Here is a 24682-nt window from a genome sequence, read left to right on the forward strand (position 1 = left end):
CTTATCATGATAGTTTTTTCATGTGCTTATCATAAGAACATTCGTCATATTTGTCATGATAGATGTTTATCCCAATAAATATCATGAAAAGATGTTGAATTTTATTAAATTATTTTTCTGCATCTACTAAGGTGAAATTTAAAGTGAGTACCACTGAATAGTACTTCTATGTAGGTATGTTGGTAAACTGTCTTTATTTTTTGTTTTTATCATAATAAACATTTCTTTTTCATTCTTATAGTTTTACTTACATATGTAATTCTGAGTTAATACTAATGACCATTTTTAATAAGTGATTAATTTTTTCTTTATGGCTGCTGACACAGAATCTCTTTTTGCTTTAAGTTCTGCTTTTATACCATAATATTACTTGGTATGAGTTTTTTTTTAATTATGTTACATATTGGGCTTTAATATGGAAAATTGATTCTACCTCCTTCTCTCTGTTATTTCCCTACAGAAGTCTAATTTACTGTGTTAGTTTTTTTTTTTTTAATTTTAACTTTATTTTAGACAGAGAGAGAGAGCACAAGTGGAGAAGAAGGGCAAAGGGGGAGAGAGAGAATCTCAAGTAGTCTCCTTGCTCAGTATGGAGCCTGACATGGGTTCTGTCCCATAACCCTGGGATCATGACCTGAGCCAAAATCAAGAGTCTGATGCTCAATCAACTGAGCCACCAGGCACCTCTAAACTTTCTTGATCTCTATTCAGTGTCTCTCATATTTCTGTAGCACATTATTAATTTTGTTGTTTATATTCTTCATTTTGTATAATCTCTTTACAGGTCTTCCTTCCTGTTCATACTTTTCTGCCTAAACTGAAGTTTAAGCCAAACATTGAGCTTTAATTTTCATTTTATGTGTATTTAGTTTCCATATTTTATATTATTTTTCCCGTGTACATGTTCATTTTTATGGTGTCTTATCTCTTACTCATACTTTTTTGTACTTTTTGCATAATTTATATTGACTCATTCTGGTGTCTGCTGTTTTAAGGTCTGATTCTGCACAGCTTTCTTCTCACATTCATGGTAGCTTGTTTTCTTGGGTATTTTGTGTTTTATGTTTGTGAGATCATCTTTATTGGAATATTAATTTTGATAATTCTTTGATGCTTAGGTTTAAGGTCTGTTCTTCCATGGAGGAATTGCTTTGCTTCTGATAGTCCTTCAAGGTAAAGTTTTAATTGGGGATTTTTGAGATACAGGGTGCATAGGAATTTTTATCCCAAATCTGCAAAGGAAGTAGCATGAGTAGCATGTGATTATGCATTATCAGGGAACCTCCCCTTTCCCCCTGCACCCCTAACTGAAAACAAAAATCTTTCACCTTCTCTTTGCTGTGTGGGTTTTTTCTAGCCTACCTACTTAGTGTGTTGCCTTTCAGGCATTGTAGCTTTATACAAACAAGTCTCCTAACTTTCCCCTTTTCAGCCCCTAGGTTTTGTTTCTGTTTTTAAGCATGGTTCATTTTAAACAAAACTCAAATATTTTAGCATTGTTTAGATTTCCCAAGAACAGTCTGTATCCAGAGCTTGTTTACCTCCTTGAATTTGTGCTTTTTATCAGTTTTGCCTTCTTACTTATCAACTTAGTAATATTTAAAGAGTTGTTTTGTATTTTTTATACAACACTTCTGTACTGGATCTTCCATGGTATATTTTGTGTCATGTAATCAGAAAAGTATAACGTTCACTTTTTATTTACCTCTTGTTTTATGTAAATGTAAGCATTATATAAGTGTTATTAATGAGCTTTAATAATTACATTCATAATTATTTTAAAATTGCTAAAATGAGGGTGTGTCTGGATGGCTCAGTAAGTTGAGTGTCCGACTCTTGATTTCAGGTCAGGTCATGATCCAAGAGTCATGGGATCAAGCTCCGTGTCAGGCTTTGCACTGAGTGTGGAAGGCTTCTCTCTCTGTCTCTGTCTCTTTCTCTCTCTCTCTCTCTCTCTCTCCTCCCCCCACTTTCCTCCCTCCCTCCCATTCTTTCTGTTCCTCTCCTCTGTTCACACTTACTGTCTCTCTAAAAAATAAACAAACAAATATAAATAAAATTGCTAAAATCAGTAAATAGCCTGTCAAGACAATAGTGGTTTAAACCACAACTTCTCAAACCACACATCTCATAGTAAAAATCTAAGATGTTCTATAAAAAAAAACATGTTAAGGGCGCCTGGGTGGCGCAGTCGGTTAAGCGTCCGACTTCGGCCAGGTCACGATCTCGCGGTCCATGAGTTCGAGCCCCGCATCGGGCTCTGGGGTGATGGCTCGGAGCCTGGAGCCCTGGAGCCTGTTTCCGATTCTGTGTCTCCCTCTCTCTCTGCCCCTCCCCCGTTCATGCTCTGTCTCTCTCTGTCCCAAATAAATAAATAAACGTTGAAAAAAAAATTTAAAAAAAAACATGTTAATAAAATACTTCTAGGAAGCATGTGTACTTTCTTCCTATCTAGTAGTTTAAAATACTCATCACCTTAATAAAGATTCTACCTAAAAATGCACAGCTCTTTATATATTTTCTTAGATCCATAAAACTCTTTTTAATTGTAGAAGAAAATAAGTTGGTTCTTAACATGTTGAAATGACTTTGAAGATAAATTAGATTGGAAAAGAATATATTAGGGTTAGATTATGGAAGGTTTTGAGTTTCAAATTGCTGATATTATACTATAGGCCAATAGGGACAGATTTGACAGTTAACATTAAATATTTACCCACAAAATTTACATAATCAAGACTACCCGTATGCCTGTGTTTTTCTTTACCTTATAAAATTTAACAAAAAAGAGTAAATTGCTTATGAAAAATTCTTCATTTTCACGGGTTTTAATTTGTTTTCTAAAATGTAGGCAAACAAATGTTACATTAATTAATTATTATCAAATATTTTATGCACATCTTAGTCTTTTCCACCATTTTCCCCCTATGTATCAAATCATATTCCTGCTGCCATTTAAAGAAGTTCTATTCTTTGGGGCGCCTGGGTGGCTCAGTCAGTTAAACGTCCGACTTCAGCTCAGGTCATGATCTCACAGTTCATGAGTTCGAGCCCCACATCGGGCTTTGTGCTTACAGTTTAGAGCCTGGAGCCTGCTTCAAATTCTATGTCTCCCTCTCTCTCTGCTCCTCTCCGCTCATGCTCTGTCTCTCCTTCAAAAATAAATAAAAACATTAAAAAAAAAGAAGTTATTCTTTGTCTTTAACTAGACTGATACTAAATTTAGAAAAGAATAATATTCATCTACCAGTTTCCCAGTAAAGCAATGTTCTTTTTACTGTTCTCGTCCCTTTCAATATTTATTCAAATATATATAATATTACATCTTTATAATAATGATGATGGCTTTAAATAATCTTATGTTTTTTCTTCAAATAATTGTATTTTATAAACATAATTCTATTATTTATGCATAGTTTTATTATGCTTAATGATCACGATACTCCTTTTAGTTGACATACTATCATTTCTTGTACTGTACCCCTTTTTTGGACATTTTAAATGTTTTGGGTTTTACACTTTTATAAGGAATTTTGCCATATACATCTTCATACATATCGTTTTTATTCTTTTGCATTATAAGCATTCTCCTACTTTTGTACAAGATGTCTTTTTGAAAATATGCTAACACTGATTAATAAACTTACCCAGTATAAGGGTTTTCATTCCCAAGACATCTAAAAACTATGACATCAGTAATTACACCTTGCCTTTATAGACAGATCTCTCAGTTATATTATTTCAGTATTAGAGACCTTATATAGACTGTCCTTAGTTCATTGAATATCCAATTAAGGGCAATAACTCATCCATTTCAGCAAGTTTAATGATTTCCATATTATCATAATTGTATTTATTTTATGAAACATATGCCTTTATCATTTATGTCAGTACTTTCCTTTTTCTGCTATTTTATATGTATAATATATATATGTGTGTATTACTTGTGTGTGTGTGTATGTACGTTTACACACACACACATAAAGAAAATGGGTGAAACAATTTTCGACACAGGAAACACAATGTAAACAGTAGGAGCTGTGCTCCTGAAACTGATTTTTGTCTGGCAGATCCCCATTCTGTAATAAATTAGAATATTCCTTTGTCAACTTTTTTTTTTAAGTCTGATTCTAACTAGTTTAGGGATATTACTGTGCAGGGTACAAAAATGGAGTTATAAAATCGACAAGCATGAAAAATTGAGAGGTAAGTACATAGTATTTTCTGATAATAAATTTTAAGAATAGGAAGCACAGACCAGACTTAAGGACAGTTAGTATGCTATTAAATTGGTTCCTGAAAGTACTACAGCAGTTGCGTTATGCTTTTTTGCTAAGGGAATCGTCTTATATACATGGGTCACTTATTTCAGATGTCAATTTGAAAGGCACTATTATATTGAAACAAGCTTATTTTATTGTGCTTAGGTAAGTGGAAGGAATGATAGGGTTAAGATGTATTTTCAGAGGGTATTTCACTTGAAAATGGTTGAAGCAGAAATATTCTATTTAAACTTAGGATTGGGACATATCCTAATTTTCCATTTAATAAAATATACACTATCCAAATAAAGAAACCTCATTATGGAAATATAAACTAGTCTTACCTTTTTTTTTATGCTGATGTATCACTCAATTTAAGAGGAATAACTAATTTGCTTATATTTTTCATGCCTATTAGAAATAAGCCTATTTCAGTGAAATAAGTCTAGTGTAGCTTATAGTTTTATTTTATTTATTTTAAGAAGTTTATTGATATTGGGCTTGTGGTAACTGCTTTGAGTAGATTTAATATCAGTTTATCTGTTTTAGGTTTTCTTTCTAAACAACATAGTTTTTAAAATGTTGATTTATTTGTTTTGAGAGAGAGAGCAGGGAAGGGGCAGAGAGAGGAGGAGAAAGAATCCCAAGCAGACTCTGCCTGTCAGCGCAGAGCCCACCACAGGGCTCCAACCCATGAACCATGAGATCATGACCTGTGCTGAAATCAAGAGTTAGACGCTTAACCAACTCAGCTACCCAGGCGTCCCTCTAAACAATATTTAATGTGTTGGCCCATGAATGGGTGAAATGTCTGCAACTCACTTTACATTAAGACATTTATTAAATTTATTTAGTGTCTTTAAAGTCGTGTTAAATGGAGGCATATATGAGCTTGTGCTTTAAAAACCTACTAGACCACTTGATCTTATTCAATGTCTGTACTTTATAGAAAGTATAAGATGATGCTTGTTGAGTTTTAATTACGTAATAATATGCTACATATACATACACCACACATGAAATTATGTGAAGTTTTTTGGACCTGTGATGGATAACCGTATACCTGAATATGAGCTTTCATGATTGCTTAGTCTATAATTTAACATGCAAAAAACTGTCCATGTATGATTGTGATTAAATCTTTTTACAGTATCTCTTGTGACTCACATTCCAAGAAAAAAGAGAGTTTTAAATATTTTTTAGAGGAACCATGTAAAAACCACATAACCTCCATATTTATATTTGAGTCTGCATCAAACATTTTTCTCTTGGAAGAACTCCTTCCAAGAGGAGGAAAAAACAATCTATTTCTGAATGTCTTTATGCTTTAGGCTAAATTTCAAAGGACTGTCCTTGAGATTCTTGCATTAAGCATCTACTCTATAAGATTAATGGAACTGTGTAGTTTGCATTTATTGTTCCAATATCCTAAAGAAAAAAACACTAAAATTTCAATATAATTTTAAGAATCAATCAATAGAATATTTTAGATAAGCAAAATGTCATCAGCTCTTCACTGTTCTTGGGTGAGATTTCCTGATACAGATTTCAATTAATTTTCATAATGCCTATTAAAATGCTATAAGGGCATGTCTTGCAAATTCTATTGAATGTTCCTCTGAAGTTTTAAATATTTAGACACAAATCTTATGATTGGATGTTGCCAATTGGCTCAATTTTGGCTCTGATGCTGGATGCTGGAGAGCCATTTCTAGGATGCTGGAACTTTTGGACAATTAAGGAATTCTGTATTGAGGCAGAATGCAGGAGTAATACAAATAATCCCCAGATACATTTCATCCTTTATTTTAGATAGAATAAAGGAAGGCTGAAACCTTTTTGGCTAAGCTGTTTCTTAACATTATAATTTCTGGTTTGCTGTAATTAACTGAAATAACCTCTGGCCCAGAGAGGAAAGGCATCCCTACTTTTGGCAGCATCTCAGACAATGAACAAACCTCAAGTCCAGTGCACTTTATACTACAGTCCTATAAAGACTGCAGAAAGAGCTATAACCACTTCCTTTTTGTGCAGATAATGCTAGTAATAGTTGGAAAGGAGTAGTACAGTATCAAAAGTAGAAGTAGCACTTGTAAAGATGTTCAACATGCTTAGAGAAATGGAAAAAGCATCACAATGAGATACCATTTCACAATTACTAAGATGACTATCATAAGAAAAAAAAAGAAAGTAACATGTTGTAGAGGATAAGGAGAAATTAGAACCCTTGCACATTGCTTGTTGAAAGATAAACTGGTGGGGTAACTGTAGAAAACAGTTTGGTGGTGCATCAAAAAATTAAACATAAATTACTATATGACCAAGCAGTTCTGCACATAGGTATATATTCAAAAGAATTGAAAACAGGGACTCAAATACATTTTTTACTCATGAATATTCATAGCATATTCAAAATAGTCAAGAGTTGAAAACAACCCAAGTGTCCATCAACAAATGAATAAATAAAATGAAAGTAGTATATTCACACTATAGAATATTATTCAACCATAAACAGGAATCATGTTCAGATACATACTACAACATGCACAAGGCTTGCAAACATTATTTTAAGTGAAATTACCCAAACCAAAAGGTGACTACTATTTGATTCCACTTATATGAAATATCTAGAATAGGTAAATTCATAGAGACAGAAAGTAGATTAGAGGTTACCAGGGCTGGGGTGAGGGGAAATTTCCCTCCAGCAACCCTCAGTTTGTTCTCTGTATTTAAGAGTCTCTTATGGTTTGCCTCCCTCTCTGTTTTTATCCTATTTTTCTATCCCTTCCCCCACGTCTGTTTTGTTTCTTAAATTCCATCTATGAGCGAAGTCATGTATTTGTCTTTCTCTGACTTTCTTCGCTTAGCATAGTACACTCCAGTTCCATCTATGTTATTGCAGATGGCAGCATTTCATTCTTTTTGATTGCCAAGTAATATTGCATTGCATGTGCGTGTGTGTGTGTGTGTGTGTGTGTGTATCAATCACACCTTCTTTATCCATTTATCACTTGATAGACATTTGGCTCACATTATCTATAGAAGTTCATAATTTGGGGTGCCTGGACGGCTCAGTCAGTTGAGCATCTGACTCTTGATTTCAGCTCAGGACACGATCCCAGGGTCATGGGATTGAACCCCATGTCAGGCATTGTACTGAGTGTGGAGCCTGCTTAAGGTTCTCTCTCTTCTTCTACCCCTCTTCCCTGCTTGTACTCTCTCTATATAAAATAAAATTAAAAAATCGTTCATAACTCTAATAAGTAAAAATTATGAACACTGACAATAGGTGTGATGCTATATAAAACATTTGATATATTTGATCAATCATCAGAACAACCCTATAAAGTGGATGCTAATCCTCATTTTTCAGAAGATCAGTACTGAATTTCAGGTTTAAAAAATGTGTCAAAGACCACATGACTAGAGTAGAACTAGCAAGGAGAACTAGTATTTGAATCTGTTTTTTGTGTCTTGTGATCCATAGTTGGTGCTATTATCCATTATGTTCAAAGTATAGTTGAATGGTCATGGTCAGATTCTACAGAGAGGACTTATTCTAGAGGGCAAGTCTAGAAACAGGAAAGACAGCAGTCATGTTGAGAACAAAAATGCATTGCAATCTTAATTTAGATCGAAAAAAGAAAGATTTTGAAAAGTTTCAAAATAGATGTCTAAAACTACTGCTTGTAGTCTTGGATAGCCTTTTCCCCAGATTCAAGTATTCTATGACAGGAATGGCCTTTATTCCTGATTATAAGGTCTACTATTTAGTAATATCCACTGAAATGAAATTGGCATGGATTACAAAGTTAATACTATAATTCAGTGAAAGGTATTTTCAAAATTATTATTGGAAAAGAGTATGGATGTTCCTTCTTAGGCCTTTACTTTTAAGTAGCAACCAATATTTTCTTCCATATGCAAAAAATTTTTTTTTCATAAATGAACTGTATTATCTTATGAGCTGCTTGACAGGAAGTCTAGTTAACATTTTTGAGTACCAGATGTATTACCTACATTACTTCATTTAATTCTCATAACTGTGAGGTTGGCATTATTAGCCTGACTTACATTTTCCTTTATTATGTAAGAAAGGCTAAGCTAAAACAGAAGCTTAGAAAACTTTAAGTTGTACCTTCCTTAAGTGAAGAACTGGTGACTGACTCCAGATCTGTCTGATTCCAGCGCCCATGTTTGAGGCAAACATGATAACCACTACACTATGGAAACAAGATTGCAGTGTCTGTGTTAGTTCTAATGAGATGTATTGCCTCCCAGGGAGATGCCCCCAAAATATAAATGGAACTGAAGACTACCTTTTTTTCGTCTTACAGAAATATATAATGCAGTCTTTATAATTGGCTACTAATAAATTAATCTATTCTTTCAGAAAAGTCTTTCCCTGAAAGTGTATGTGTCTTTTAAAAAGAGAAGAATGTGCTATCTGATATAGGCATTGATTCCTGAGCAAAGTTTTTGGCTCATTGTGTATATTTCTTGGCATTCCAGTGGAAGAGTCTCACGTACCTAAATATCCTACAGTCTTGCTTAAAAAAAAAATTATTCTTCAAGGATGAGTGTTTTCCTCTTCCCTTCTAGTTTCTATGGTCTTGCCATCTCTGTTACCTTCCCTTAAGGGGCCAGATGTAGGGGGAGGGGGAACCATGACCAAAACATAACTATAATTCTGTATTTTTTTCTTATAAATTATAAGGCTAGGTGATTAGTATGAATGTATGACTGAAACCTAGAAAGTCAAAGAAACAATCCATAGAGATGGAACAAAAAGAGCCCTTAGTTGTATGTTGGTTCTAGAGAATCTAGTGTAAAGTCTGTGATTTTGTATTCAGCCCTTAATGGGTCCCAGTCTCAGTTTTAACTGTTAAATAGTCCTATGAATGTAAGCAACTTATATTACCACTCTGAAACTCAGTTCGAAAATCTGTGAAATGTAAGTGGTAAGACATTTCTGGGTTGTTGTGAGGATTCCCACTAATACTTTAAAGTTCTTAACACAGTGCTTGACACATAATGTTCAGTCAAAAGATAAGATGTGATTAAGTGTTTTTTTAAAAGTGGTCCTAAATCTAGATAAGTATGGTAAATTAAATATACTCATCTCTTCTACCTTTCTGTATGTCTCTCCCCTCAAAAAATCACTAAAATGACACTAAAGGGGGCCCAAACAAACAAATAAAAAACAATAAAGAAACTAGCAAAGGTAAGAGGTAGGCAGTATCATGGACTTAGCAGAGGCTAAAACATTGTAAGCTTAGTCCATTAAGGTGAAGTTCATATGAGGCAGGCTGCTCTTTCCTGCAAATCCCAAGAGTGCCTCAGGAAATAAGGGCACCAGGTGCAAAGCTGAAGGAATGGTTGAAAGTCACCCTGCGGCCTATCATTCTTAATTCAGATAATTACTGTACACCCTAGCAAGACAAAGGAGTGATCGTACATGATACTCTGACCACATAAAGAGGAGTAAGGCAGGGACTAAAAACTGAGAGATTAAATCAAAATCCATTTTACAATGAGCTTTTCACCCCCATCCCCTTTGCTCATATCACTCCTAGAATGCTGCATATTTATTTGCCTTACAGCACCAGTGAGAAGATTGGGGAATTTTTTTTTTTTTTTTCGAGGCCAAAAGAGCAGCCCAAGAGAATGTGTATAGACATGACATTTGGGAATTGCCACCACAACCAGGAAAAAGCCAGCTTTTTTGTACCTACTGTGAAACTTGCCCACATACACAGAATTTCTTACCAGCTTTTTTGTGTCTGAAATTTTAGTATGCATGAACTGAAAAAGATTACCAAACATTGGAGAAATGTCTTAAATGAGAAAATTACCGACTCAAACAAACAGAAAAGGAACTCTAGAGCAGAGCCCTTGCCCCTACCCTCCTCGCTCCAAAAAGTTATAATCAGTACATTCAAAAAGAAGAGAACAGAAAAGATGCAACTAAAATTCCCATTTTTCAAAAAGGGAGTATGATGAGATAAGCAGCAATGGTTGGCCCATAGCAGATACCAAATACTGCTGATGTCTCTCTTCCAACAGTGGAATAGTTTCTTGGTTAGTTGCTCATCCAGTCCATGATTCTGTTTTCAAAGAGAATCTGCCTTATCCTTTGCCCTACTATTGTTTTTCTGGAATACAGTGTGAGGGCATGCCTCAAAATATAAACCATGCTCAGTTATCAACCAGCCAGTACCATTCCTAGGAATATTTCATAAGGCCAAAATTGTACAAGTTCCCAAAGATGCATCTTTATATTGTTCTCGATTAGCTTCATTTTACAAATTAACTGTGTTTAATTTTAGGGTTTAAACATGTCATTTAGCATTTTTCTGAATCATCTCCCTAATATTAATTATTATTTATTCAAGAAACTATCTTATTTAATATTATTCTGAAAAGAACAAAATCAGAAGCATAGATTGGTCAAATGCAAGTGAGGCCTTATCTGACACATAACTTGTAATAACTTTTACAACTTGTAGCTTTTAGTTTTAGGTAACATCTAGGTACTACTGAGGCCACTTTTAGCTAGTAGGTAATTATTACTGTTGATAATGAGTACACAGATAAGATTATTGCTGAAGTGATTCATTAGAGACCTGGCAATTTACTTAGCTTCTCTGAAGTCTCTGATCACTCATCTGAAACAAGAAAGAATATTGCCTGACTTAGTTTGTTATGGATTTAATGTGATACAGCCACATACAAAGCCCCTTTAACAACGCCTGACATCTTAAAAAAGCTCCAAAAATGTTAACTACTGTTACCTATATTTATAAGTCAGTAACTTAATTATATTTTCTCAAGTATAATTTCTCAGTTATATTTTCTCAGTAATTATATTTTATGTAGGATGCTTCTTTCCAATGGTAATTTAGGGTTTATTCTTATAGAAGAAAGCTCAAAAATAGTCTTCCATTATAGTGTACTATTAGAATTAAGAAATAGAGTTTAGGAATGAATTTTCTAAAAAGTGCATTGTCATTTTAGCTAATGTACTAGTTCTTAGACCACTAGAGAAACTTGGCCTACTTACAATTAATTAATGATTTCCATTAGTCTGACTTATTAACATAACAATTCTTTTTAAGAAGAAATAATTTTCAAAGTTATTATTAGCTCTGAAAAGTTTATTTTGTAGTTTAATCCTAATAGTTTTTATTGGTTCTATTTTGTTATGTTTACCCCTACCCCCAAAGCCTAAATTCAATATTTTTTGGTCTCATATAAGAATTGTATCATTTTTAAGTCTAATTATTTAAGTCTAACTAATAATCATTTTTAAGTCTAATTGTTTACCTGGTATAAGATTTTTTAGCTTTTTTCTTGTGTGTGTATTTTAAATAGGATTAGATTTTTTTTTTCTGATTCAGTGACATTTTGTGTGCATCTAGACTTTACATAGAATACAGAATTAAAGTCTCAGTTATGACGTAGCATGTGATAAGTCTACTGATTTGTTAGCTGCTTTTCACAAATTCTTATGGTACCAATAATTTCTCATAGGCATGCCATGATTAATATCACAATTTGGATTTGTTTTTAATGAAAAAACACATCTTGTGATTTTTCTTATTTTCTTGAAAAATAAAGGTAAAAAGTAACATTATAATTAAAAATAAGAATAATAGATTATCTTCCCAGGCATAACTATTTTGGTGACTTCATCTCCAAGTAAACTGCCTCCTTAAAAAATGCTTTACATCAGACAACTTCGAAAGACATTATAAAATATTGGGTGTTCAAGTAAGTTCATATTTTAAGGAGGCTTCAAAATCAGAGAAATCAGAAAAAGTATTCTTATTTGCCTGTAGTAACTGAATGAGAAATCTGTGTGAGTAGGCATATGTATTTTTCTTTGGGATTGTGTTTCCTCATAAAAGTACTGTTCCAGAACAAGTATCTGGCTTCTCTATATTGAAGATATTGAGGATACAAAGGTTGAATTTTCTTAGAAAACTTCAAACTCTGAGTGCCTACTCCATGATAACTGGCTGGTGGTTGTGTATGCTTTTTCACTAGCACATTGGAATAAAAGTAAATGTATGGATTCTGTATATTGTTACATTAGCTACCACATAAATTCCTTTGACTGTTTTTATTGATTTATTTCCTGAATCTATGGCAAAATCTTGAAGTACAATAATTTTTCAATTTCTTTTAGTGCTTTACTAGAAACACAAATAATATGATAGTTGTTCATCAAATATCAGTTCTTATCTGATTGCTTCTTTTGCTGCAAACTAATAATTTTAGTGAGTAATTTTTCTAAATTTAATTTTGATGAAAGATATTTAATACTTTTCTGATTTATTTTCCAATTTGGAGTAGTTGTGCGTAAGTTAGATCTCATATCATGTACTTTGTTGAGTTTGGAGCCACAAAAAGATCTCTTGGCCGATTGAAGAAAGGTGAATTCAGTGGGGTTTTTTTGGCATGTATGCCTTCATTTTAGCAATCTTCCCATTGTTTCCTCTAGTGACTACTTCAGTAGAACCAGACAAATGGATTCCACAAGCTGTACTCCTTGTTGATAGATTATTGGTCTCCGAACCATAATCATAATCCATTTATCTTTCCTTATAGCATCAGAGGCTCCTTGAAATGCTAGATACAGAGAAGGAACTGTTAAAAGAAAAGATAAAGGAAGCTTTGATTCAACAGTCTCAAGAACAGAAGGTAATACTTTAAGTTTGCTCAGAGTGTAGAAAGAACGTGTTCTATTACCTCAAATAATTACCTCAAATAATACATTCACTGTCTACCCAACTGTCTTATCGTTTACAGATAATATTGGAAAAATGTTTAGAGGAAGAAAGGCAAAGAAATAAAGAGGCTTTATTATCTGCTGCAAAGGTATTTCTATCTGTAATAATGGTTTTCTTTGTAAGTAAGTGGAATTTAAAAACTGAGTTCATAGTATAGTATAGTCAATCTACTTTTTTGCATAAAACCTCATTACAGAAAAATGAGAGTTTTTTTCTTTCTTGTTTTTCCTGTTAAAGTTAGGATATTGCTGTTCCTATTATTGTTAAATTTAGGAATAGAATGACATGGAAATATTGTAGATTATTAATTGTTAAAAAAGAATATATGTTGGGATACTAGTAAACTCTTGGTATATAATAGGTATCCTCACAAATAACGTATGAGCATGTGTGTATATATATATATGTGTGTGTGTATATGTGTGTATGTATGTACTTATAAAGATTTATGTTTTTGGGGCAGCTCAGTTGGTTAAGTGTCTAACTTCAGCTCAGGTTATGATCTCCCGGTCCGTGAGATCGAGCCCCACATCGGTTCTGTGCTTACAGCTCAGAGCCTGGAGCCTGCTTTAGATTCTGTGTCTCTCTCTCTCTCTGCCCCTCCCCCACTTTCTCTCTCTGTCTCCCTCTCTCTCTCTCTCTCTCTCAAAAATAAACATTAAAAAATATTTAAAAAGATATATGATTTTTAAAGTCAACTTTGAAATACCTCTTCTAAATAGTATGTCCGTGATATTAAATATACATATGCCAGCAAGTACATATAACAAGTACACTAACTTTTGAGATCTGGATTTAAATTTAAATTTAGTAAAGCAAATATCTGAAAAGTTTAATATTTGCAAATCTCTGTGCCAGGGGTGGAACATGAAGGATGACGATGATTTTGTCTTAAAATATTTACAGTCACGTAAGAAAAATATTACTTATTACCAATAAGGCAAGGTGGAATGCATTAAATTACTATGAGTATATAGACAGTATTTCCATGTTATAGGAGTTTTTTAACAATAAACTACTTTTTTTTTAATTTTTTTTTCAACGTTTATTTATTTTTGGGACAGAGAGAGACAGAGCATGAACGGGGGAGGGGCAGAGAGAGAGGGAGACACAGAATCAGAAACAGGCTCCAGTCTCTGAGCCATCAGCCCAGAGCCCGACGCGGGGCTCGAACTCACGGACCGTGAGATCGTGACCTGGCTGAAGTCGGACGCTTAACCGACTGTGCCACCCAGGCGCCCCAATAAACTACTTTTAAAATTAGCTTGAAGGATGACTAATATTCTGAATTGTGAGTCTGAATTTTATTCTACAGGTAAGGATGGAAACATTGAAATTTTGAGTGTAGGTATGATATAATGCTAACTTATGTTAATTTGGGGGAAATTAGAGGCAAGGAAAGAATAGAGTGTGTCCAAAGTCTATGTAAAAGATAGTGAGTGGCAGAAATAGAGTAGTAGTAATAGTTTAAAGGAAAGAAATAGACAAATTCTAGAAATAGGAGATGGAAATCAGGATATATGTTTGGTGTGGATAATACAGAAGGAGGCCATGTTGGAACTCCTAGAGTAGTGATTCAGAAACAACATGGAAAGTGGTACTATTTCTTTGGTATAGTTTGAGATGCCTGTGATATATTCAAATAAGGTAAGTAGGCAACTAAATCTACCTCACAGCTCAGAGGAGAAAGGAGACCTGAAGATGCTAATATAGTTTATTTCTTTTTTTCAGCAAACAGATGGTAATGGTAACCACAGAAATTATTGTTATGTATAATCACCTCACAGGAGAGTATAGAGTAACAAGAGATGCAAGGTCTGAGCATTGAAAGTCCAAAATTTAAAACCCAGAGAAAGAAGGAAGTTATAAAGAACTGAATAGAGTCAGCCATATAAATAGAAATAAGAGCAGCATGCTGTTATGCAAACCAAGAAAAGGAAAACAGAAATAGTCAAGTATGTAAAATGTCACTTCAACATCAAGATAAGTAATGATTAAAAAAAGAAAAAATTGTTATTTGGATTTAACAAAATGGAGAGCATTGGTGAGCACCGTAAGAGAGTAGTTTCAGAGAAGAATCGTAGAGTAAAACAGGAGTTCAGAAAATGGTAACTCAGCTTTGAAAACTTGTGTCAAATTTGGCTAACTGGAAGAAAGAGAAGAGTGTTAACTGTGGACATCAGAGGTGGAAGGACCATGAACATTACTGCATCCCAAAGTATGATGGTTTTCTAGAGAGAAATTCCTATGTTTGAGTTGCAACTGAAGTTGGTAACTTTTATGGAACACCATTTTAGTGAATAATAAGGGTTATGCAGACTTTAGTATTTGGCAGACATTTTCTCCAACGTAAATAGAGTGAGCCCAGCATCTCCAGAAAACTAACAGTTTTTGTTGCCAATGATAAATTTTGAGCTTTAAAGCAAAATTAGAATTTTGGAAAATTTGTATCTGTTTTCAGATAGTTAAAGACTTTTATTATGAAATTGATGGTGACATTAACAAATTTGACCTTTTTTGTTATGATATAATGAAGTGTGTAAACATCTAGAGGAGATGCATAATTTATTGAGTTAATATTTTCCAAATAAAAATGTTGAAAAAAATCACACATAGATAAAGGACTCATTCAAAGTGCAAGAAAAGATTATAATATAGTAAGTAGCAGAATACGAAGATTTCATTGCCATTATGTGATTTTCCTTATCGCAACTACCCTTTAAAAGCTATCCCTTGATAAGTTTCAGTATGGAATCACCAATATTTACAAAGATATAAACTGGCTACTAAATACTCCTCCCTTTTCTACTACATGTCTGTGTGAGACTGAGTTTTCTTTACATACTTCAACCAAAAACCATTTTACAAATTTAAAACAGAAGGCCGGTATGAGACCTAAATTTCTTCTATTAAGTCAGGCATTAAGGAGGTTCACAGATATTCTTTTCACTTCTAAATGTTGGAAAATATAGTTATTTTTCATAAAAGATTATTAATATACAGAACATCTAATGTTAATATAGAGTGAATTAGTATTTTTATTTTGTCTTGGTTTGAATTTCTGATATGGTAATCTTAATATGTATAGCCAGCATAAACAAAAGTTCTTTTAATTACTCAGTAACTTTTAAGAGTGTAAAGAGATCCTAAGACCAAATAGCTTGAAAACTGTTACTTACTAAGGTAAAGCTTAGTTTCTTTGAAGTTTACATATGCCTTGGAAATAATGTATGGATATTTGTACAAAAACAAATATTTGATTCTGCACCAGGTATTAAGTGCATAAAAACAGCAGTGTCAGAACTAAACCCTATGGGATTCGAGTTTGTACCTTTTAAAGGTTAACCCAAATCTTTCTTATTCAAGGACTTATGCAGTCACTCATTCAAATATTTTCATTAGAGTCATTATTTGTTTTGAAGCTTGAGAAAGAAGCAATGAAGGATGCAGTTTTAAAAGCCATAGAAGAAGAAAGAAAAAATCTGGAAAAAGCCCATGCTGAAGAAAGGGAGTTATGGAAGACTGAACATGCAAAAGATCAAGAGGAAGTATCTCAGGCAATTCAGAAAGCAATACAAGAACAGAGAAAAATAAGTCAGGTTAGTAAAATTAACTCTTTGTAACTGTCTTTTTCCTTGTTTTGCTCAAAATGAAGTTTCCTTGTTATTTATCTTAAAATCACCTTAGTGAACATATCAGTTTAATTATTTTGTCTATAATATTAATATTTTATACTGATAATTTGTAGTATATCAGTATACTTCTGCTTTCAGATATTGAAAATTCAGTAACTTGGGGCGCCTGGGTGGCTCAGTCGGTTGAGCGTCCTACTTCAGCTCAGGTCACGATCTCACGGTCCGTGAGTTCTAGCCCTGCGCCGGGCTCTGTGCTGACAGCTCAGAGCCCGGGGCCTGTTTCAGATTCTGTGTCTCCCTCTCTCTCTGCCCCTCCCCTGTTCATGCTCTGTCTCTCTGTGTCTCAAAAATAAATAAACGTTAAAAAAATTTTTTTTAAAAAAAGAAAATTCAGTAATTTATAATTTTCTTGTGACTATTTTTTAAAAAGTCAGGATCCGAATTTGTGTCTAGTTATTGCAACTATGTTAAACCTCTGGTTTATTTATTTTTTTCCTTTTTCACATACACACATACAGAGACCATCAATATAAAGTATTATATATGAGTAGAAAACAGTTTGATTCCATTAATTATACCCAATATGTGTATCTATATATCTGTAGTTGATACTGATAATTAATAGGACCTCACAGATAATCCCCATGGTTTCATAAAAGGTATCACATATCAAGTATGGCCTGCATACAAAATAAACTTTTGTCTACTTATCTGAACGATTAAAAACTACATTGTTTTCATTTCCCATAACTGAATTTGCATGGCTGTATTTTCCATGTATTTAGTCTTTTTGTAATGTAGGCAATCAGATACTTGAGTAAATCTTTCCTTAAATAAGTATATAAAGCAAAAGATAACATTTATAGAAGTCTTTGTTTTCCATGATCAAAGCATTATATATACACCACTGTTTATTCAACCATACATTATGAATGTAGCTAAAACGACTTGTACCAAACAACCTGGAAACTTTTCTTATGATTAATTAGCCAATCTAAACTCAGTGCTCTTAACATCCAGGGTAAATGTTATACACTTTTTTAAAAATGTCACTTAAATTTATACTCAAGAGCACATAGTTACTCATTTGTTATAAAAATTAAACAGATCTTTAGGTAGTATTTATGGTAAGATAACAGTTGTGTGGTGACAGATCTCATTTGTTTATTTCCTGGCCTTTTCATTTTGAGTAACGATTACTTTCTAATTCTTTTTGTAATCTGTTGCTAGTATCATCAAATGTATATTGAGCACATAATGTATGTAAGATGTTTAATTGTCAGTTCAGTTGGTTGGAATTCTGTACTAGTAAGGTCACGATCTTTGGTTAAGTTCTGATTCGAGAGAGTTTACTTAAGACTTTTTGTGACCACAGACCACTCCTCTAACCTCACATAGATGTGGGCTATTAGTCACCGTGAAATTGGGCAAGAGGGCATGAATAAATCAGCACATGGTCATCACTCAAACAGAAAAGTATATATCGTAAAGGGCATATTTCTCTGCTGGTTTGTCGGGGGCATTCTTGTCTCTAGAAAACACTACAGTGTATAATATACTTTAAGAATTGTTTGCCACAGTTTCAGAGTACTGTGAAGATAATCCAAGCATGTCATGAATAAATGCATTGTATTTATTTTCTTTCCAACGTTTGCATATTTTCCATGCATGTGAGAGAGAGAGTATGTGGGTGTGGTGTGTGTGTATGTGTTTAACTGCCTTGTGGTTAAGAGAATTGAACAGGGAACATATATAGAAGAAAGAACAATGTTTCCAGTTAACTCTCAAATTTTCAAATGTGAGGTGGTCATGTCAAATGTATTCAGCTGCCTTCATTTTCATGTAGTTGTAGTAAAGAACTACCACCAAACACCTGTCATTCCCTTACCTCCTTAGAGCTTCATAGTCCTAGTCTAGAAAATTGACAAATTACGTTTCTTGGGAGCCATATGAAGCTCATTTATCTTTTGTTTATTTAGGCCGGTAGGGTAAGCAAACAAATTCACATGGTCAAATCTACTTTTCGGTGTTTCACATTAATAACTGAAGTGACTGCCTGCTATGTTCTAGGGACTGTACTTATTTCTGGTGACAGAGTAGTAAGAAGGAGAACAACAACTTCCCTGACTTCTTATGAAGAAGACCGATAGGAAAGTATTAAAGATATAATGTGAGGTAGTGATCAGTGTCATGTATTAAAATAATGCTGTGTAAGGGGCTGGAGAGTCAGGGAACCAATATGTAGACAGGATAGTCAGGTAAAGCCTATGTTAGGAGTTAGCATTTGAGCTGAGGCCTGCGTTGAAGTGAGGAGTTTACTTTGTGAATAGTTGGGGATAGAATGTTTCAAGCAGAGGAGTAGCAAGTGCAAAGGCCTTGAAGCAAAAAGATGTGTGGTGTAATTAAAACTGTACAGTACTGTTATGGATATAGAACAGACCAATGGAATAGGATGGAATACAGATACACAGATTTTTCTGTAATTTATAAATCTCTTAATCTGAGTTGCATGGAAGGGGCCCATACAGTTGTGAATCTAATGAAATTATGCAAAACTGTGTGTATGTGCAGATTTTTCTGAAGAAATGGCCCATAGTTTTTATTAGATTCTCAAAAATATCTTACTAATGAACCCAGAAAAAAAAAAAAAAGAAAATAATTGCAACTGGCTGCCCATTTTGTTCTGCATTTTGTGTACTAAAATGAATTTCAGGTAGATTAAATGTTTGCACTTGTAAACTGAATGTACTAAAAGGAAATTGGGGGACACCTGGGTGGCTCAGTTGGTTAAGTTTCTGACTCTTGATCTCAGCTCAGGTCATGATCTCAGTTTGTGATATCAAGTCCCATGTCAGGCTCTGCACAGAGCCTCCTGGGGATTCTCTTTCTCCCTCTCTCTCTGCCCCTCCCCTGCTCGCTTGCTCTCTCTCTCTCTCTCTCTCTCTGTCTCTCTCTGTCTCTCTCTGTCTCTCTCTCTCTCTGTCTCTCTCTCTCTCTCACACACACACACACACACACACACAAAATAAATAAATAAGAAATTGGGTAAATATTAATATTCTTTGAAATGGAGAGGCTAAGCACTTCAGGACTGATAAAGATATTAACCAAAGGTTTCAACAAGCCAAGGAATATTTATTCAGCAAAAATAGTTAAATCTCACCAAGAACAGCAAGTTTGTAGATTTTTAACTTGCTTTATCCCCATCCCCTTCTCCCTGGTTACAAGGTAGTTTTAAAAAGTAGTAGTCTTTTGCACCTGAGTGGCTCCATTGTTAAGCAGACGTCTGACACTTGGTTTCAGCTCAGGTCATGATCTCACGGTTCATGGGTTAGAGCCCTATGTTGTGCTCTGCACAGATGGTGTGGAGCCTGCTTGGGAATCTGTCTCCGTCTCTCTCTGCCCCTCCCCTGCGCACTCTCAAAAATAAATAAGTAAACATTAAAAAACACACACACAAAAAAAAATAGTAGTCTCACAATCATGGTAGCTATGAAAATCAGCAATGTAGAAGCCACTGGAGTGGGCAGACTAAATTTGGAGCTCCACAAGAAAACCTGTCTCCAGGGAATTACTACTAGTTGACCTATCTGGCAGCTTCCCAGAAATTTCCCATTTGCTTAGAGCTTGCTTAAGGGCTTAAGGGCTTTAAGGAAAAGCCCTATCCTCAGAATGTTTGTGAGAAACAGTGAGTGGCAGATGTATAACCTCTGCCTAAGAAAGAAATACCACTGGATCAAACAAAAGCCTGGCCAAAAAACCTAAAAGGGAAATTTGGGAAATACGATTATTATAGGTGGTTTTGAAAAGCTCTGATTTTTAAAAATACTCCTGGAAGGGGTGCCTGGGTGGCTCAGTCAGTTAAGTGTCTGACTTCAACTCAGGTCACGATCTCCTGGTCCGTGAGTTCGAGCCCCGCGTCAGGCTCTGGGCTGATGGCTCAGAGCCTGGAGCCTGCTTCAGATTCTGTGTCTCCCTCTCTCTCTGACCCTCCCCCGTTCATGCTCTGTCTCTCTGTGTCTCAAAAATAAATAAACGTTAAAAATAAAATAAAATAGGGGCGTCTGGGTGGCTCAGTCGGTTAAGCGTCTGACTTTGGCTCAGGTCATGATCTCGCAATTCGTGAGTTCAAGCCCCGCGTTGGGCTCTGTGCTGACAGCTCAGAGCCTGGAGCCTGTTTCAGATTCTGTGTCTCCCTCACTCTCTCTCTCTCTGACCCTCCCCCGTTCATGCTCTGTCTCTGTCTCAATAAATAAATAAACGTTAAAAAATTTTTAAAAAATAATATAATAAAATAAAATAAATAAAATAAAATACTCCTGGATTTCTTGAAGGTCACATACATGCACAAGGTTGTGCACATGCCCAGGAAAGACCCGAAAAGACCCTACCTAATCTCTCACCACTGGCTGATTTTGCTTCTATTCAAGCAGAAAGTGAAGGCTAAGGCAGGGTTGTAAACTGGCAGTGTTGAAGGTGTTCCCCAACATGCAAACTCCCTTGGCAAATGATGGATCACTTAACTAGTTCAAGGTATTTAGGGAATTCACTGTCTAATTATTTGCTGACCACTGAGGTAACCCAGCAGGCACTTCAGTGGCTATACATAACAAGGAATACAGACTTGGCAGAATTAGTCCAGAGAAGTTCTTAGACAAATAACAGCAATTCCTGTTTGGAGGCCCCAGGGTGGCTGTGCTTAGAGACTACTTAAATCATGTGTTGAAGAAGAAAAGGCCCTAACCTCTTATCTTGTAGTTTATAATTCTCTTACAGCATGAATCGTATTCAAATACCTACTTATCTTACTAACTGTCCCACTGAACTGAGAGCTTCGTAAGTGTCTCAGTCATATTGATGCACTTAGGAGGCCCTAGCCTAATGTGTAGCTCATAGAATGTGTTCCAGAAAACCAATCATTGCCGTTAAATAGCAGTCTCCAAAATATACAATTAACTCAGGAAGATGACTTACAAGACTTAATTGTATTCATCCAAAATTCTCAAGTGAATGTATAGACATCATTTCGTTAATTAGCCATATTAATTCCATGGAGAAGCAAATTGAAAAAAGCAATGAAGTATTACAGGTTGGTTTGTAAAAAATTCCTCCAAGTTAATTAATTATCCTAAATTACCTAAGTTGTAGGACCAGAAATGTATTTATAAATAGACTTTACCCTTAGGCTACCAGTGATAGGAATGTGAAATTCTGCCTCTTGAACTTGTTCATAGCCTTAAAATCACAAGATTTTAACTGTGAGTTTCGGATTTATACTTAATGTCCTTGTTACGACTTCTAGGAAAATACCTGGAATATTAGACATTACAAAAGTTGACAGAATGTTATTGTTTCTTTTAGCGATAAAGAAAGCAGTAAGGATGCTTGGGTGGCTCAGTCGGTTAAGTGTTTGACTCTTGATGTCGACTCAGGTCATGATCTCATGGCAGTGAGATGGAGCTGGCGTTCCCCACACCCCCTCCCTCCACTCTGGCTGGGTGTGGAGCCTGCTTAAGTTTCCCCCCACCTCTCTTCCTCCCTCTCATCCTTCCTGTGTCCCTCTCCCACTTTTGCGCTCCCTCTCTAAAGAAAAAACAACAACAAAAAACAATAATAATTCTCTATGGTTAAGCTTCACTTACCTGGCTTTATTCTATACAAATATTTTAGGCTACTAGCTAAAAATTTATTTTTATGGAAGTTTTTCTTCATCTTTGGCTTCAGGAAACAGTAACATAATAGTAGTAGTGGTAGCAGTGGTACTGGATGGAGACAGCAATAATTCTACCACCATTGGCTACCGCTGAGTGCTAAGTACCAGGCAGTTTTCTAATTGTTTCTCATATTTGATCTCATTTAATACTCACAACCACCTTACTAGGCAGAAACTGTTGTCCCCAGTTTTACAGATGCAGAAATGAAAGCTTAGGACGATTATGTAACTTGCTCAAGGCCATGATAACTCCTTAGAAGAGATAACAGACCATATTCACAATCAGGCAGTGTCACTCAAGAGGCCTTGCAACTCACCCCTAAGCTTTCCTCTTCTTCCCAATGTTCTCATCTTAGAATAAAGCACAATCTCTTTGATTAGTTAACGTATAGATAATTTCAATAGCAAAAACTTAAAGGGACTATGTTCATTAGTTTATTCACTAATATTTATTGTTGATCCTCTTAGAAGTTTTGGGTGTATAGCATCAAACAAGATAGACAGGGCCCCTAGGTACTCATGGAACTTACATTCAAGTTGAAAAAGACTTACAATGAATAAGGTACTTCCACATAGTGGTATGGACTATGGAAAGGGTTATGTGTTTGACTGAGAGGGCGGTAGAGGTCTTGTTTAGATAAGGAAATTAGAAAGAAGCCAGACTCAAAAAATTTACATGTTACAATTCTAAATAGAATATATGAAATTTTGAAGAAGGCAAAACTGATTTGAGAGAAAAGAAATCAGTAATTGAGGGGGAGGGGCACTTTTTGAAAGTGATAGAATTATTTTAATCATAATTGTGATTACATTTGATAAAACTTACCAAATTATGTATTGTATAGTGATAAATCTTACTGTATGCAAATAATATTTTAATAAAGCTGTTTTTTTTAAACAAGTAACTATCAGAATAAATTATTGGATATATGGCAGTTTGAGATGGTGAGGAGAGTTCAGTTTCATCAGGATAAATAATCCAATTTGTGCATATTAAATTTGAGGTGCCTCTTCATAAGTTTAGAGGAAATGTTGGGTAGACAGTTAGAAATGTGTGTCTGGAGTTTAGGTGCATTGTCACGGCTAGAGATCAAAATTTGAGAATAATAACCATATAAATGGTACCAAAGTCCAATACATAAGAACAAAAATTTTCTGGAAGGGCCGGACCCTGCATGACATTTTTGTACGGAATGTGGCAATCTTCTTCCTACAAAAAATATGGCCACTTCAGATTAACTGTGTAGTAGTGGAAATAGTCTCACACTTTTGATGGTTGTATTTCAGGGGATATTGTGAAGGTGTTAAAGTTACTGGTGCTTTCTGTATCACAGTTACCCAGATCCAGTGGCCAAAGCTTCATCTACATTTTGTAGGAAGCTCAGGGTTACAAGTATTAACAAGCAGCTCCTGCCATCTTCTGCCCAACTCCTGTCTGATTTCAGAGGTCAACACTCACTCTGTCCTCTCGTTCTTTGGCAGCTACATGATCCCTGTAGCCTGGAGAACTACCAACTGCTTGAGTACTGACTGAAGGGATGACATTAAAAAAGCCAGGAAGCTGTTTTTTGTTTTTTGTTGTTGTTTGTTTGTTTTAATTCTAATACGCAGGTCACTTCATAGCACTCAGATGTTTTTTTTAATTAAAAGAATTCTGGAAATAAACCAGAGAATTAACAGGAATTAGCATGTTAGGCCACTAAGTCACACTAGAAATAAGGAAGGAATGGGGTGTGGCAAAGTGGAAAACAAGTAACTAAAATTACTCTGAAAAGCCTAAGGAAGACAAACAGCTTTTACTTTGTAATTTACCTCTAGATTTTCTCTGTGTTAACACTGACATTAACTGAAGAGATAAATGATAAACTATAACAGAAAACACAATTTCTAAGGACTGTGGCACATATTTCTCCGACTCTGAGAGATGACTTTGGCCTTCATCACAAATTAAGACTGATCCTTAGAGTTGATTGTGGACTGTGTGTTTTTTTCTGAAATATTCAGAGGAAAGTTTATGACTCTGGCATTTTTGGTTAAATTCATTCTGTATCCTTTGAAAATCGCTTTTAACGAAAGGAAAGTACATTTGTTATTGACACCGAAATGGACAAAAAGAAAGGAGTCATTAATTTTGCTGTTCTAGCAAAGTCCTGTAAAAGGACTCCAGAGCATACAGACACTTAAGCTATGTCTGACGTTGGAAGCTCTTCATAATAGTTTATAACCACAGCCACTGTAATTTGGGGTTATGTTTTCCCCCAAAGCCACAGACATTAC

General features: G+C 34.8%; 1 protein-coding gene across 21 annotated transcripts in view; it reads left to right on the forward strand.

Moving 5' to 3' along the window:
* The window catches only part of CCDC91 (coiled-coil domain containing 91), a 353607-nt gene that overhangs the window by 252571 nt on the left and 76354 nt on the right, over nt 1–24682 (forward strand). For all 21 annotated transcript variants that reach the window (XM_043562023.1, XM_043562025.1, XM_043562041.1 and 18 more), the window contains 3 exons: nt 12876–12968; nt 13077–13145; nt 16480–16656. In XM_043562023.1, coding sequence (XP_043417958.1) covers nt 12876–12968; nt 13077–13145; nt 16480–16656 — 339 coding nt within the window. The remainder of the gene's footprint in view (nt 1–12875; nt 12969–13076; nt 13146–16479; nt 16657–24682) is intronic.

Source organism: Prionailurus bengalensis, chromosome B4 (genome assembly GCF_016509475.1).
Source record: "Prionailurus bengalensis isolate Pbe53 chromosome B4, Fcat_Pben_1.1_paternal_pri, whole genome shotgun sequence".
Lineage (NCBI taxonomy): Eukaryota > Metazoa > Chordata > Mammalia > Carnivora > Felidae > Prionailurus > Prionailurus bengalensis.